Here is a 15,077-nt window from a genome sequence, read left to right as displayed (position 1 = left end):
TTGCCCGTGCCTCCTTGAATAAATGGGAATACGTTCCACAAGGATGTCGGGGTTGGTTCACACTTCCAAGCCAGTTTCAAAATCTCCAAGGCAGCCTCCCTGTCAAACGTGAAGCTCCACCAAGGGATTCATTAACATGTTGAACGAATGACAAAATATCTTCACTAAGGCCTAAAGCAAGCACTGAAGCACCACTTGAGACAATGATTACTCCCTCAAGAGACTGAAGGAAGTAACCAAAATGTAATTAACATGTGAAGCTATCATCGTAAGATTAAGGGCCTCAAGTTCCAAGGCATCATAAGACTTTACTGGAAGGTCGGCCTAGGCCCCAGCTATCCCAGTTTGAGACATGCACAAGTCTAAGGGAAGTAGGCTTAGGAGCTATGCTGGAGAATGAGCTCAAATAGCTGGATTGAGAAAAACAAAAGCAGCTGGAGCATAGAACAAGAAACAAACCACACCTACTGCTGCCTGGCTTACTCCTAGCCCCAGGAAACCTTCTGTGTCATCTCAAAGACCATCACTGACTGCAGTAACTGGAGAAGATCTAAATGAGAGGAGGCCCTAAAAGGAATCTACAGAATGGAGAGATTGTTCTTATCCTCTGTGTTAGAAGATTTTGAATAAACATGGGGGGGGGGGAGTGGCGGGGAAGAAGGAGGTGGTAACTTCATTCATTGTCTCAATGAATGTCCAAACTTCCTTTCCCTCCAACACCCGATTTGAGAGATGTGAAGTAGCTGGGGACCAATGGAGGTAGATAAACCATTGTCACTGGTTCCTCTGGAACTCACTGACATCTGCCATTATGGAAAAGACATCAATATTCTAAGTTAGATCTTGAGATGAGTAAGGACTGTCCTTAACAGTTTCTCACTCCAGAGAGGGAGACATTAAAATGGGTTGCTATCTTCCCATAATCACTCACTGGAAATGCCTAACTCTACTAACTGTCCTCCGAGGCAAAATGGGATCTCTGATCACTGCCTTGGAGGTGAGTGGCATTCGCCCCTCCTTTCTGTTAGGCTAGACCAGATGCAATGAAGCATCCATGACCAGTCATGTCTACATTATCCTGAAACCAAGATATAGACATCCATGATGTCATGAGGGGTGAAGGAAAAATTGCTTCCGAGTAGTGGTGATGCATACCATAGTAATCAAACAGGACCACTGGGTAGGTTGGGATGCCAATATGATCCCCATCCATAATTTATCAAGTACAACCTGAATCCTTATTCCCATAGGGATCAAGCAGAAACGTAGAAACAGATTGGAAATCTACCTGATCCCTTTCTCCAGACTGAAAATCAAAACATAGTAATCAGTGACCAATGCTCAGTCGCCAGTGATCAGTATATCACTGCCGACTGGTGCCTAGTCACTTGTGAATGGTGTCCAGTGACTGATGCCTGGAAAACGAACAAAGACCCATCCAGTAAAGACGATCTAACAACTCCATTTCAGATCATCACTCTTCCCTCTGAAGAAGGTGCAATTAGCCCATCTCTGCCAGTGGGACATCAACCTTCATAGGGCATTGCTTGTCCGTAATTGGGAGGTGCAACTCACTATCAAGTATTTTCCCTTCCTTGGGAGGGACCAAGGAAGGATCCCCCATGGACCCTTATGATTTGAAATGAGTGCCAGGGATCCCTGGCCTTTGGAAAATCACATCAGTCATTCTAAAGCATTCCTGTCCCACATTGGGAGATATTTCCCCAATATGGACACAGAGCCAGACACATCATGGGAAAAGGGTTGGTTATTCAGTGAAGAAGATGAGGAAGTAGGATGTTTCTTCCTGCTTATGTATGTGTGGTAACTTTTCATGAAATCTTACACTTGATCAGTCCAGAGACAACTAATCAGGCACAAACAGAGCACAGTAGGCAGAAGGGGTGTGTGTCCAATGGGACCTTCTTGCATACCCACTTATGCAAACCCACTGACATAGTAATCACTAAAGAGAAAACAAACTCACAGAAAAGAAACAAATTCCGGGAATCCATGCAGGACACGTAATGAATACTCTGGCACAAAACTATGATGGGGATTACAAGTAACCGAAGACCTTTTTTTAAGAAATGCACAAAAACCTTATACAAAATCTGAGAAAACACTCAAATAAAGCAAGGACTAAGGAGGTAATGCTCACTTAACACAAAATGGTATGTGATTGGTATAACAAATGTAAAAAGACAGAAAAGACAAATTTCAGTGGGCAACCTGGCACACATGTACTTGTAACAAATGGAGTTGAAAAGAAAAGAGGATATAATCCATATGTTGGCTATGACTAAGGCATCAGACTGGGATCATTTCCTTTTTAATTCTGGAACTCCAATACTGTGTGGAGGAGGGAATAATTAGCTTGGACTGGAACTAGGAGTTCTGGAAAAGGAAAGCATGTAATGTATCACTGCTACATGTTCAATGCATTTTAATACTGTTTCTTGCAAAGTAAATCTTGAACTTCGATGCAAGCAACATCCTAGATGAATACAACATGGTAAAATTAGATAAGTTCATATCAATCGATCAATCTATCTATCTATCTTTGTAAAGAGATTTGGAGAGCTGACAGTGCATCTTAAAAGAAAGAGATACTGAACTGAAACACTGAGAGGGCTATTAACAAAACGAAACTTTGATAGGAACGCTCCTAAAATAACTATCACACCTCAATAAATATCCCCCTTTTGCTTTTAAGCTCTCCAATTACAATAATAATCGAACCAATTTACAGCTTTCTTTGCATGTGTCAGTCTTGTCAGATAACTTAGTGTCGCAGAATAGAAACCGAGTTGGTTTTTGATTAAATGAATGACACAAACACAATGTGTGAAAGATGGAAATTTATGAAATGAATTAAAAAAGAAAAATATATGGTGTATAAATACAATGATTCTCTTACGCTCTCAACATATGATTGATCCAATCACTCTACACAATCAGTCACACATTGAAAATAAACCAAAATGATGAATTCAGTATGAAATACAGATCCAAGAAACCTCACGGACTGCAGATACGTTGCAAATAATAGTATACACTACAAGAGAGATGGACATAATCTCAAGCATGGGTTCCGATTAAGATTCAAAATAATCTTATGGTATTCAAATGTGTTTCAAATAAACTATAAGAGAGATTCACACAATCTTATGATATTCAAATGTGTTTCAAATAAACTATAAGAGAGATTCACACAATCTTATGATATTCAAATGTGTTTCAAATAAACTATAAACTGTCAGAGAGATTCACATAATCTCTTGGAACACAACTATGATTCAAAATAATCTTATGAACATAAAAAATGCACCCAATTGACACAACAACTGGACCACACACATATGCTTCTAGACCCTTGTACAGTCGTATGATTCATACTCTGATGAACCACACAGTTTCACCACGTCCTTGGTTTGGCGCACTTTTATCAACCGCTCACCCCCTTCACAGATCCACCACATGTACAGTCATGCGTATACACACGTACAGACATCATACAGCACCCTCTAATTAGCTACGTCTACGTCCATGGCTCCACCACATACATACATAACATACATATGTATCAACAGCACACAGCACTAAATACTCTGGAAATTTCAGACAGCTCTAAACAGCTTCAGATAGCTCTAGACAACTCTAGTCAGCTCTAGTCATAGTCAGAGTCACAATCAGCTACAATAAAACCAAACTAGTCATAATAATAGTTTCTGTAAAATCTCTAGATATATGCTAATACATTAATCTCTAATAGCGACTTGTAATTCAAAGTTCAAATCTGTGTTGTAATAAATGCATTATTCTACGATAAGACATTACAAACTGAATAAGCTTCGCATATCAAATGAAATATAAATGTAACACTTACCCCTATGGCTGGAGAACAATGGAGAGTGTACACTCCTTGACGTGATCCAACACAACCAGTGTGTCGGTTATACATTGATCTTCCTTAAATCCATTGGAGAGTGAGTAATATTCAGAGTAAAATACCCGTGCATATCATGCTTTTAATGTGCCTCGTCGCAAGTAATTTCTGGCAAGGTATATGTTAATACAGTCGCTTACCTGGAAAAACACTTATTCACCCTAGATAACATTGTACGCATGTACAACGAAAAATAGTAAAATAGTTCGAAGGCAAAACCAAGTTATTTTTTGGGGAGGGGCCTAATTTTTTGACACTTCGTACACATCATTGCCGATATAACTGCATGGGTGTAACCTGTCCCCAGTTGTCTGGTTCTGACTGGTTTCTGTACTGTGTGGATAGAGTGCATCAGGTATTGGGGTTTTTTGGTTCTTTTTAAAATCTTTTAACTTCAAAAAATGGTAGATTTCAACAATAAAATGGTATTTACAATCGATGTCCTTTAAAACTGTATTTTAGACATACTGACAGTAAAATCACATTACGGAGACCACAAGATCAAAGAAAGATTCGATATACGCATTGGTAAGCAAAACTTGGAAGCTCAAAATACCTGAACAGATTTGTTAAGCGAGACTCCCATCCTAATGGCCTTGTAAATAGAAAATTTGAATGTGTTGGGTTGCCCTCTACCCGTTGATAGCAGAAACTGAGCATTATGTCTCTTCAAAAGGGAAGAGAAGAAATCAGTCACTGTGCTCACAGAAGGACAGTAAGATTTATTCTCTACTTTGCCTTAGATATGGATCTTTTCCTTGACTTAATAAGGAACTAGGATACTAATTCAAAAACTGATCCTGGTAGTTAGATTGTTCAAGATGAGCCAAGTGAAAAGATGGAGAATTTGCGGGTTGTTTGCAGAGAAATGTGCTTGTGCTGCAACACGACATCCCTCCCTAAAGTCCTGGGATGGTCCACAGTGGGGCCACAAGGGTGTCATCAAAATGAACCAAGAAGCAGAGTTCCTTACTTGTGAAGTACATGAGGGATGATCCTGAAGGATAGGAAGGCATAAGCAAACAGCATGATCACACAATAAGGATGAAAGCATCCATTGTCCAAGTCCTCTGCATGGGTTCTGGGGAAACCAAAAAGGGAAGCTTAATGTTTAGCTTTCAAGCAAGTGTGTCCCCGAATCTTGGAACAGCAACTCGGATATGGATTGGTGTAGAGACCATTTTGTGAGAACTATCAAGTCCCTGGCAGACAGAGAAATGGATGAGGCAACAACTTGGTCGTTGCTCTCAGCACCTCTAACAGGGACAGGATCTTGACTACTCAGACCTGAGGGACAGACTAATACTGTTTGTTTGGAAAATCATCACCACATTGTTAATCATCAGAAGGAATAAGCTCCAATTTCTCTAGGTTGGGTAGGAGATCCAGCCTGGTCACTGTGGACCAATAGCAAAACAGATTTAAGGGTTTCTAGCTGGCTACTGTGGATCAACGAGTCATCAAACAAGAATTGGGATACCTAGTGACATTTGGGCTGAAGAACCTCTTAAAATTCACTCATCTAATGAAGGGAGTGTGCCTCTTTCTTTAATTGCACCAGGCATGGTATACCCAAATAGACACTGTGATCCCAAACTTGAAACTGGAAACCACCTATACAAGAGAAAGGACCCAGTCACTGACTGTTATGCCAGACAAAGACTCTGAAATGGGGTCTAGCCAATGGAGCCTACTGGAACCAAAGATGAACACTCAGCAGGAGAGGCAGCAGGCCCCTCTTGCTACCCACCCTTGTCTTTAGGACAGAGGGAATGATCTGCAAGCTTCCATATCTGGGGCTTTGTGGTGCTTTTTCCTAGGATTCAACTGATGATGTGGAATTTTCACATGGGACGGGTTGTTGCTTTGATACAGCCTGTGTGGCTTTAATGAACCCACTGATAAATCCTTTGGGTGATTTCAATTTTGGGCCAGTCTGAAAGGCAAGGAGCAAATGTGAAGGATCAGTAAACAAAGAGGGGATGATCTCACCAAAGATATGTTCTGCTTCCAGGGCAGCAGCATCAGAAGTGTTTAAGCTGAGAGGCATGCCCAAGTTCACATTGAAATTTACACCCGAATTGTTTTGGTATCCAAAAGTGGGATTTTTAACTGGCCAGGTACATGAATTAAACATATAGCGTTATACAGATACCAAAGGTCTCAATGTCGGGGTGGTGGGTGGGGAACAAGCAGCAGACCCAAAGGCAGGACAAACCTTTTTTGGATCTAACTGATTTGAAATGATGAGGACAGAAAAGACATCATTACATTCTTGTTCCTGAAAGGCAGGACGATGCAACCCAATATCCATTAATTGTGTGGGATGTAAGAGGGATCTGAGTCTTAACCCCTAGCATGGAGCTAATGGACTGTCAGGCTCAGTGGATGGGGGAGAAGGACACTCCACCTTATTGGAACACTTGAGGAAGAAGACCCATTCCACTCTCTCTTTTTGATCTGAGGTCATGAGGAATTTGAGGTCCAGAGCTCACATCATCAACCTCTATACCATGTGGCCAAGGTCCTCAAGGCTATGGCTGTATACCAAAAAAGGGTGAATAATGTTCCTGCAGTGGAAGGGCTCACATCCCGTAGGAATAGTGAGGAATTATATAGAAAAAAGGTGGATACTTTGATATGAAACCCCTCCTTAGTCTGATATCTGTACCATGATTCCTAATCCCCAATGAGATGAAACCAGTCTGGAGAAGGTGGTCTAGATCTGTCTTTATCCCCAACCAAACAGGCTCAACTGACTAATAACCAATATCCAGGAATGACCAATCCATGCATGCTACATGGTTCATATTTTCACAGTGACTGGTGAAAGACCAGTCATGCAACTCAGATCAGCAGAAAAGCCTTGCCCAGATCTGATAGACTTAGATCAGTGCTATCTTCTTACCAGGTGGCTTGATCCCATCACCAAAAATTGGCCATAGGGACTTGAAGAGAACTGCTGTCTACCTTGTAGGGCAAGGGGGAGGGATCAACAGTTCACTTCTAACCTACAATGAGCTGTGGAATGGTAGTGGGTGCTGAAGAGGGAGTGGGGGTGTGACTCAATCTCTGCCATTCTGGATCAAACAGGGTGCTACTACTTCCTGTGGGGAGGGTGTGACTTGCTCTTCATCCTAAACGAAAAGAGAGGTCAAGCTTATCCTTCACAGGAGTGTGTGATTTGCTCTCTGCCCTCACAGAATAGGGTAGGTGCTGTTCCTCCCTAATGGGAAGGTGCGACGCACTTTCCATATGTTTACAATCTCCCTTGAGAGGGAGTTCACCAACCCAGTGCCTTCACAGAGGCTATAGCAATTCTTCAGTGAGATCCAAGTGACCCAGAGAAGGAAAACAATTCCAACTGCTCAAAGAGAATGCCGTTAAGAAGATTTATTTAAAAAATCAGTAAATGTATACATTATATACATTGTCTAAACGTATAAGTTGTAAACCGGATGTTTACACAGCATTTGAATTTGGAACATTCTAGGCTTGGTCTTGCTTATAATTAATTGGATATTAATCACAACTAGGTAAAGTTAAAATGTATATAAATAAGGATTTAATAAACATATGAGTAATTCCTGTTCTCAAAATATCGATCTATCTATGATAAGAGTTTGTAGTTGTGTTGTTGACATAAGATATAATTCAAGTGGAATTATTTTTTTGAAATTATTCACAGGAATTACTAAAGTGCTATTTCATATATGTACTTGTATACTTAAATTTAGATTTAATGTGAACCCATTCAAAAATATTTGGGACTGCATCACTGTGTTAATCAGGATACTTAAGACAATTGGAATTAATCTGGAACATTCTAGTTTTAAATTTACAATCTGTATTTTAGAGACATAAATTGTTGACTTGACTTCTTTCTGTTACACAGTTTAAAACCTAGAGTCATAACAATATATAAATGTATTTGCATGGACTAAATCTATGCTAAAATGATAACAGCAACAACTCACCTTTTCTGGGTTTTAAATATGAGCATTAAAACAATCACTGATGTTTTAATACAAAAAGAAAGCTAAAGATGTTTATTATAAGCAAGAATTCATTCTCAACAATAATAGTTATGCAAATATTCAGGTGGGGCAATATAGCCTATATGTAACCAGAAATGATGCTAACAACTCTCAAAATGAGCTCAATTCGAACTGAAAAAATACTTGATCTGAAGTAATTCTGTACATAAGAGATGAAATGAAGACAATTTGTCTATGACATTTAATTTAAGCAGCATGTTATTTCTGTGATGAATAAAGAATGAAGGATAGCATGCATGGGAAACTATTGGGTATTCCAGGGGTGATCTAGTGTTCTAGAATCTTCTGCATCCTTGCCGAGGATGAATTCTCACTATCATGTCATGGTATTTTCCACAAGGAAAAGTACCACCTATGTAATAGCAACATGTTTTGTATCACCGATATTAAAAAGAATACTGATTTCTTATTAAACATATAGTCTAAACATTAGCTGTATAACAAAAAATGAGCATGTTTTGTATTAAAATGTAAGACAACCTGTTCCAGATAAGAACCCTGAAAATGTTAAGCTCTGCTTAAATTGCTGTGTTTTAGGTTTCTGAAGCAAGAGCTTTCCATCATTTGCAGTGTGTAATGAGTAATGAGATTTTATCTGCCAAAACATGCCTTGTAAATAATGTGGTGCATTTCCATTTACAGCCTTCTATAATAAACATCTTTTCTGTGATCAGTTCTTTTGTCAATTATAAGCTGAACTTAATTTTCAGAAGGTGAATCAAAAGCCTTACCTAAAAGTATATCTGCTGCTCTTTTTGCCATTTTAAAATCCTGTCAAGGTCTTTATTGCTCTGCAGCACTTTATGCACCATAGCAACTCATGCTTTATGATTCAGTATAACTAAAACTCGATGACAATTCTAATAACTTACGGACTTACAAATGGATGGGCCTGATATTACGAACGTCTCCATTCAAAGAACTGCTTTAGAATTTGCATATTTTATATGTAAATATTCATACAGTTTACATATGTACCTTGTAAAGGAGACGATTATTTTAGCTGACAATGATTTTTCAAGGTTGTCACTCTATCATTTTTGTTCACTGAAGTATTTTCAAATTTGATCTCCAGTATTTTGCTTTTCTCACATTAAAACATATATGAATGCATTTGGGATAAATGTATCCAACATGAGTGAACCTCAATGAAAACACAGTTAATATGATAATTAAATTCAAGTCCTTTCTTCATCATAATATTTAAGGCCAAAGTGCAAAATAGTTTAAAATAAATTTGGCCATTTCGCCTATGCATGTGCAGAAGAGGCCAGCTTGGGCTCGTTTTTTAATTTTTATTGAACCCATGACTTTCATGTCCTGGCCCCCTTTTACTCCAACTCTCAAACAGATCCTACGTTTTGCAACATTTCATCTGTCTCTTTGCAGTTCAGACTGGTCTGCTTTAGATCTAAGGCCTAGAAGTCTAAAATCCAGATGTAAACTCCAGTTTTGAAAGCATTAATTTTTGGCCTAAAATAAATCAGGTCTCAAAAAGTATGATTTATCTGCTGTATTTTTTAACATGAGTAGAAAGTCTACGTTGTAGAACAACATATTTCTCTTTCTGTTATAACACTTTCTTTGATTTATCATAAATGATGTCAATATTACAGCATTAATTATCTTACAGAGTTCTAACTTACAGAATTCTAGCTATCGTCAGATTCGTGCAGCTCCTACTAACGGGTCCATCAGAAACATTGACCTTGATGTTTTGGTTACCAATGAGGAAGTTTGTACCACTGATGGTTATCATCGTTCCCCCTGCCATAGGGCCTGTGGTAGGTGAGACATCTGTGATGTTTGGATCCTAAATAAAAATAAGACATGTATCCATCAGAAGAAAACAGATGTCCTCTGCACACTGTATTAAAGAAGCATTTGATAATGGGACATAAAAAATCAGAGCAAAAAAATCTGATATTGCCACAGTGACAATAAAAGTGGCATTGCTAATGTGGTCAATTTAAATTTATGGGTGTATTATAAAGAAATAAAGTAAAACAAAGCTTCCACATAAATCATCTATCATTCAAACCATCACTGACTGAACTTACCATGCCCTGTTTCTATTTCATAATCAGTGTCTAATGTCAAAATACCTCTTCAAGGTCACAGCCACCTAATTATTTTATGAGTGATTGGACCAGCCTATATGTTGTGATATATTAAATTCTGTAAATCAAAGAATGATGGTTGCTGTTTGGCTGAAAATAACTACCACTTAAAAATTGTAATTTCAATTTTTCTACAAAAGTCTATATATAGGTAAATTATAATACACTCAGTTGAATCTTAAACCTTAAGAAAGTAATGCACATAACATTTTCATGTATGTAATCACAGAATATACCAATCTGAACAATGATGTAATCTAAGTACACATATCAGTCATAATTAATTACTATAGTTTCTAATGTACTTGCATGAATTCATGTCTGAAAAACATGGTGTAGAGATCAAGATGGTCACATAAACCTTAAGTACATGATTGACAGTTCAAAAACCTCAAAACTTTGACATTTAATTTCATTGATGACAATAAAACAATACTTTAACTATTCACAGATGATAACCTGAAACATTCAAATAAATAAATCAGCACAGAGCCAAGTACAAATAATGAAATATAGCACCATTCTTGCCTGTTGTTGCACCTCCTTCTGGAAACAGATTTTCTTAAAATAAGCACTCACTTTACAGCTTCATTTCAACAATCCTGAGATAGGATTGCAAATTTATGGTTTTTGTATTTGTCTAATTTGCTTGCAAACATGTTGTAGATAGGTTGGATGTAATTTGCTTTACTGCCTTTTCTTCATATTTTCATAAAATTAGTGATATATGAAAAAACCTCTATCTTAAAGTGCTTCTCAAATTCCATAAAATACCATTGTCCCATGTGTTTTTGACCTAAAATATGTATTAATAGGCTAAATCACATAATGTTTTCTATGAATTATATGTTTCTTTAATGTATGTACCCAATGAATTAAAAAAACAGTCTAAAGAAAAGGTACTTCCGAGTGTTCTGCAAATACTGAACTATGGCTAGTTCCCCCTTCCCTTCATTTTTGTTATATTTCACCCTTATGTTTGTGACAAGAGGGAAATCCCCCTTGTGCTGAAATCATGGAAGCATCTCTGCATTATATATACTAATTGATATAAGATATATCATGTTATTTGTTAACAAAAACTACTTACCTACCTACCCTAATTTTAAAACCAGTGCAATAGGAAATACCAATTTTTTTGCCTGTCTTCTAAGGTCTTAAGTTACATCTCAAAGGTTGCAGGCTCCTGTCACCTAGTGCACATCTAATACAATGACTGAGCAAAGTTGTTTTTGCTTTCCTAATAGAAGAAGGCTCAGTTTGCATTTTTTTTTCAGCAACTTCACTACCCTCTTCACCAGGTAGCATATGATCCCTGTAGAGGGTAAGGTTGTTAAAAGAAGCTTCACCCACATGTGGCCACAAAACATGAGATTCCATCTGGGCATTATTACGAGAAACAACAACCAGGCCTGTCATCAATTTTAGTGTGCTGGATAGGGCTGCCCACAGCCATTTGATAGTGGAAATTGAACACTGGCTATCTTCAAAAAGGAAGAGAAGAAAATCAGCCACTGCACTCAGAGAGAGACATCAAGGATTAACACATTTCCTACTGTACCAATCATAAAAGAATCTCCATATGGCATCATAGACGTGGAACAATGATCATCTTCTGGACTCAACCATGCACATGGCAACTTTGGTTAAAAACTTGTCATGAAGCAGAATTTGTGTGAGAGGAGCAAAGTCTGAAGGTGCACGATTTGTGAACTGTTGTAGAGGAGAGAGCCCAATTGCTGCAACTAAAAGTCCCTTATCTGGGGTAATGTCCTTGGTTAGACTACCAGCAGGATGAAAGACCTAAGATCATCTAGGCCATAGAGAGGCTAAAACATCAGCTGAGCAGTGGGTGTCCTTAATGTTTAAAGTATTTGTGGAATCATCATTAAGAAGGGTGGGAAGGCACAAGTGAACAGATGTTCCGATTTCTGGCTGAAAGTGTCCACAGCCAAGGCCTTCTGAGTTGAGACTGGCAAAAAGTAAAATGGGATTTTGTTGTTTAGACTTGACATAAACATGTCCCCCATGGGTTTCCCTCAAAGTCTGAGCAGGGAATCTATTATGGATTAGTGCAGAGATGATGCCATGAAGACTATCTTGCCCTTCCTGGACACACAGTAATCCAAAATATTCTTCTCACCAGGAATGTGACGATCTCAGAGGGTAATCACTTCTGAAATTGTCTGATAAATGCGGTTCCAAACTTCCATGCAGAGACATGAGTAAAGTGTGCCTCCTTGCTGCTGAAGGTACACTACCATCATGTTGTAGGAGAAGACCATTATGCGGTGACTTTTTATTTTGTAGATACAACCTTGAAGAACACTCGTCTGCATTTCCAAATTATTGATGCAGACAACATAGTCTTCCTGGGACTACAAACCCTAAAGAATCAGCCCTTTTAGCTCCAGCTGAGTACCCCACCCAGAATCTGATGCATCAGCAAAAGAAGAAAAGTGGGGTTTGGGGTCATGGGGATTCTAGCCAGAAACCAGATAGCCTTGACAACCAAACTGGATGATGATGGACTTACCTGAGCAACCAGAAGGTCCCTGTGTGGCTTCTAGTTTGCAAGTCATAGAAACTATGGGGCATAAAAACAATCTGCCTAGGAAAACTGGGTCTGCTTTGGATTTCAAGGTCCTCAGAAGAAATAGACAAGCTGACAATGTTCTCTTGGTTCTTGGTGCCTTTTACATGGTCAGGATATTGTCTACTCTGTCATATGGCCCAATCCTCTGTTTATGAGAAAATTCATCCCCACATGGAAAATGTTCGAGATGGAGTAAGCTCCAATTTCCCTGGGATGGGAAAAAGACCCAGCCTGGTCACTATGGACTAACAGTGAGAACAACCTCATCCAACAGTCTATAGCCAGACATTGGGGATCAACCAAGCATCAAAAAATATTGTAGGATAGAGGCATGGGCATGAATAAAACATTTTCATATTTTGGCTACTGCTACTAACAAATGTTGAAAGGCAGCTGGATGGAATAGGCTGTCGAAAAATGGTTGGCATGCAATATTATGGCAAATATAGACATAGCCTTTAGTCTTAAACCTCTAATGCTTTAACTGGATTGTGAGCCTAGGTCCCCATGGAAATACCTACCTGAGCTGCTCTAGCATCCACAGAGGCACTTTAAAGGACCATGAAGGAGTGTGAACCCTACAACTAGCTCCAGAGACCAAAGGTCTCAACGTGTGTATGTCGCATGTTGTGGACCATGCTGTCCAGCAAACTCCTGGTCTTTACTTGTAATGCTCCTTAACCATGGCCAAGACAGGGAGCAAGAAGAGATCTAGACAAGACATTAGCCCTAGATAATCTCTCCAACCTTGAGAGAATTTTAGCGTCCTTCAAACCTAAAGCCTTGGGACACAGATCCAGTGATAAAAGACCAGATCTCTTCCTCCTCCTTCACCTTAATCAGCAGTTGGGAGGAGGTAGGAGTCCAGAACGGTTGGCCTGTTCAATGTAACATATATGAGAATATACAAGGACTGACAGGACATCTTCGTCCTGTCCTCACTTCTGGGAAGCAGGATTTTCTGAGACAATGTCTCTGCGCTGTGTGGGTTGATATAGGGGTGTGAGGAACTTTAGTTGTAGCTATAGTTCCAATATTGCTGTCTACACCTCACCTTACAGTTTTTAGATCAGAGTAAGCAGCATTTGGCTTCTGAGCAAGGAACATAGGTCTTGCCAAGCTAAAGACAGGAATCAATGTAAACGAAAGATAATTTTTCTTGTGAGTCTGTTAATATTAACTGATATATACATGAACATCTTTCCTAAAAGTAGATTATAATATATTATGCATCATCTAGATATTTCTCCACCTTTAGTTTATCTCTAAACTTTACTCTTTTTCTCACCGACTCAAATACCATCATTAAATTTTTATAATCTGTACATAGTTTTATCCAACTTCTGCCTGTAAATACCCATATACAACAGAGGGACAAAGGAACATTAGGTTTTGTAAAGTAACTTGGTTATCATCTTTAAAAATGTCTGTATACAACAGAGGGATGCAAAAATAATTTGGTTTTGTAAAGTAACTTGGTTATCATCTTTAAAAATATCCATATACAATAGAGGGACGCAAAGATAATTAGGTTTTGTAAAGTAACTGTGTTATCATCTTTAAAAATATCCATATACAACAGAGGGACACAAGCAAGATTAGGTTTTGTAAAGTAACTTGGTTATCGTCTTTAAAAATATCCATATACAATAGAGGGACGCAAAGATAATTAGGTTTTGTAAAGTAACTGTGTTATCATCTTTAACAATATCCATATACAACAGAGGGACACAAGCAAGATTAGGTTTTGTAAAGTAACTTGGTTATCATCATTAAAAATATCCGTATACAACAGAGGGATGCAAAGATAATTAGGTTTTGTAAAGTAACTTGGTTATCATCTTTAAAATATCCATATTCAACAGAGGGACGTACACAAGCAAGATTAGGTTTTGTAAAGTAACTTGGTTATCATCATTAAAAATATCCATATACAACAGAGGGACAAAGGAACATTAGGTTTTGTAAAGTAACTTCGTCATAATCTTTAAAAAATATGCATATAAAAGCAAAACCTGTCCTCAGAGACCTCTTATGCCAATAAAAAGTGGATTCATAGGACAGGTTGTCTCATAACAGGTCAGTGCAGTAGGACAGTTTTCAAGGAAATATTCAAAACTGGGTTTAAGACAGATAAATATTAATTTCTGCTGTACATATATTTTGCTCTTTATCCACTATCATTAAACATATTACATCTCTCTCTCTCTCTCTCTCTCTCTCTCTCTCTCTCTCTCTCTCTCTCTCTCTCTCTCTCTCTCTCTCTCTCTCTCTCTCTCTCTCTCTCTCTCTCTATATATATATATATATATATATATATATATATATATATATATATATATATATATATATAT

At 38.3% G+C, this 15,077-nt stretch overlaps 1 protein-coding gene across 1 annotated transcript in view; it reads right to left on the bottom strand.

The window, feature by feature from the left end:
- Positions 1–15,077, bottom strand: part of LOC149788907 (hepatocyte growth factor receptor-like) — a 102,962-nt gene that overhangs the window by 68,573 nt on the left and 19,312 nt on the right. Inside the window, exon 5 of the mRNA XM_089973568.1 lies at positions 9,654–9,820. Within this exon, the coding sequence (XP_089829694.1) occupies positions 9,654–9,820 (167 nt within the window). The remainder of the gene's footprint in view (positions 1–9,653; positions 9,821–15,077) is intronic.

This window comes from Sinohyriopsis cumingii, chromosome 11 (assembly GCF_028554795.1).
Source record: "Sinohyriopsis cumingii isolate HCF-2022 chromosome 11, ASM2855479v2, whole genome shotgun sequence".
Classification (NCBI taxonomy): Eukaryota; Metazoa; Mollusca; class Bivalvia; order Unionida; family Unionidae; genus Sinohyriopsis; species Sinohyriopsis cumingii.
This window is presented reverse-complemented; position numbering and strand designations above follow the sequence as displayed.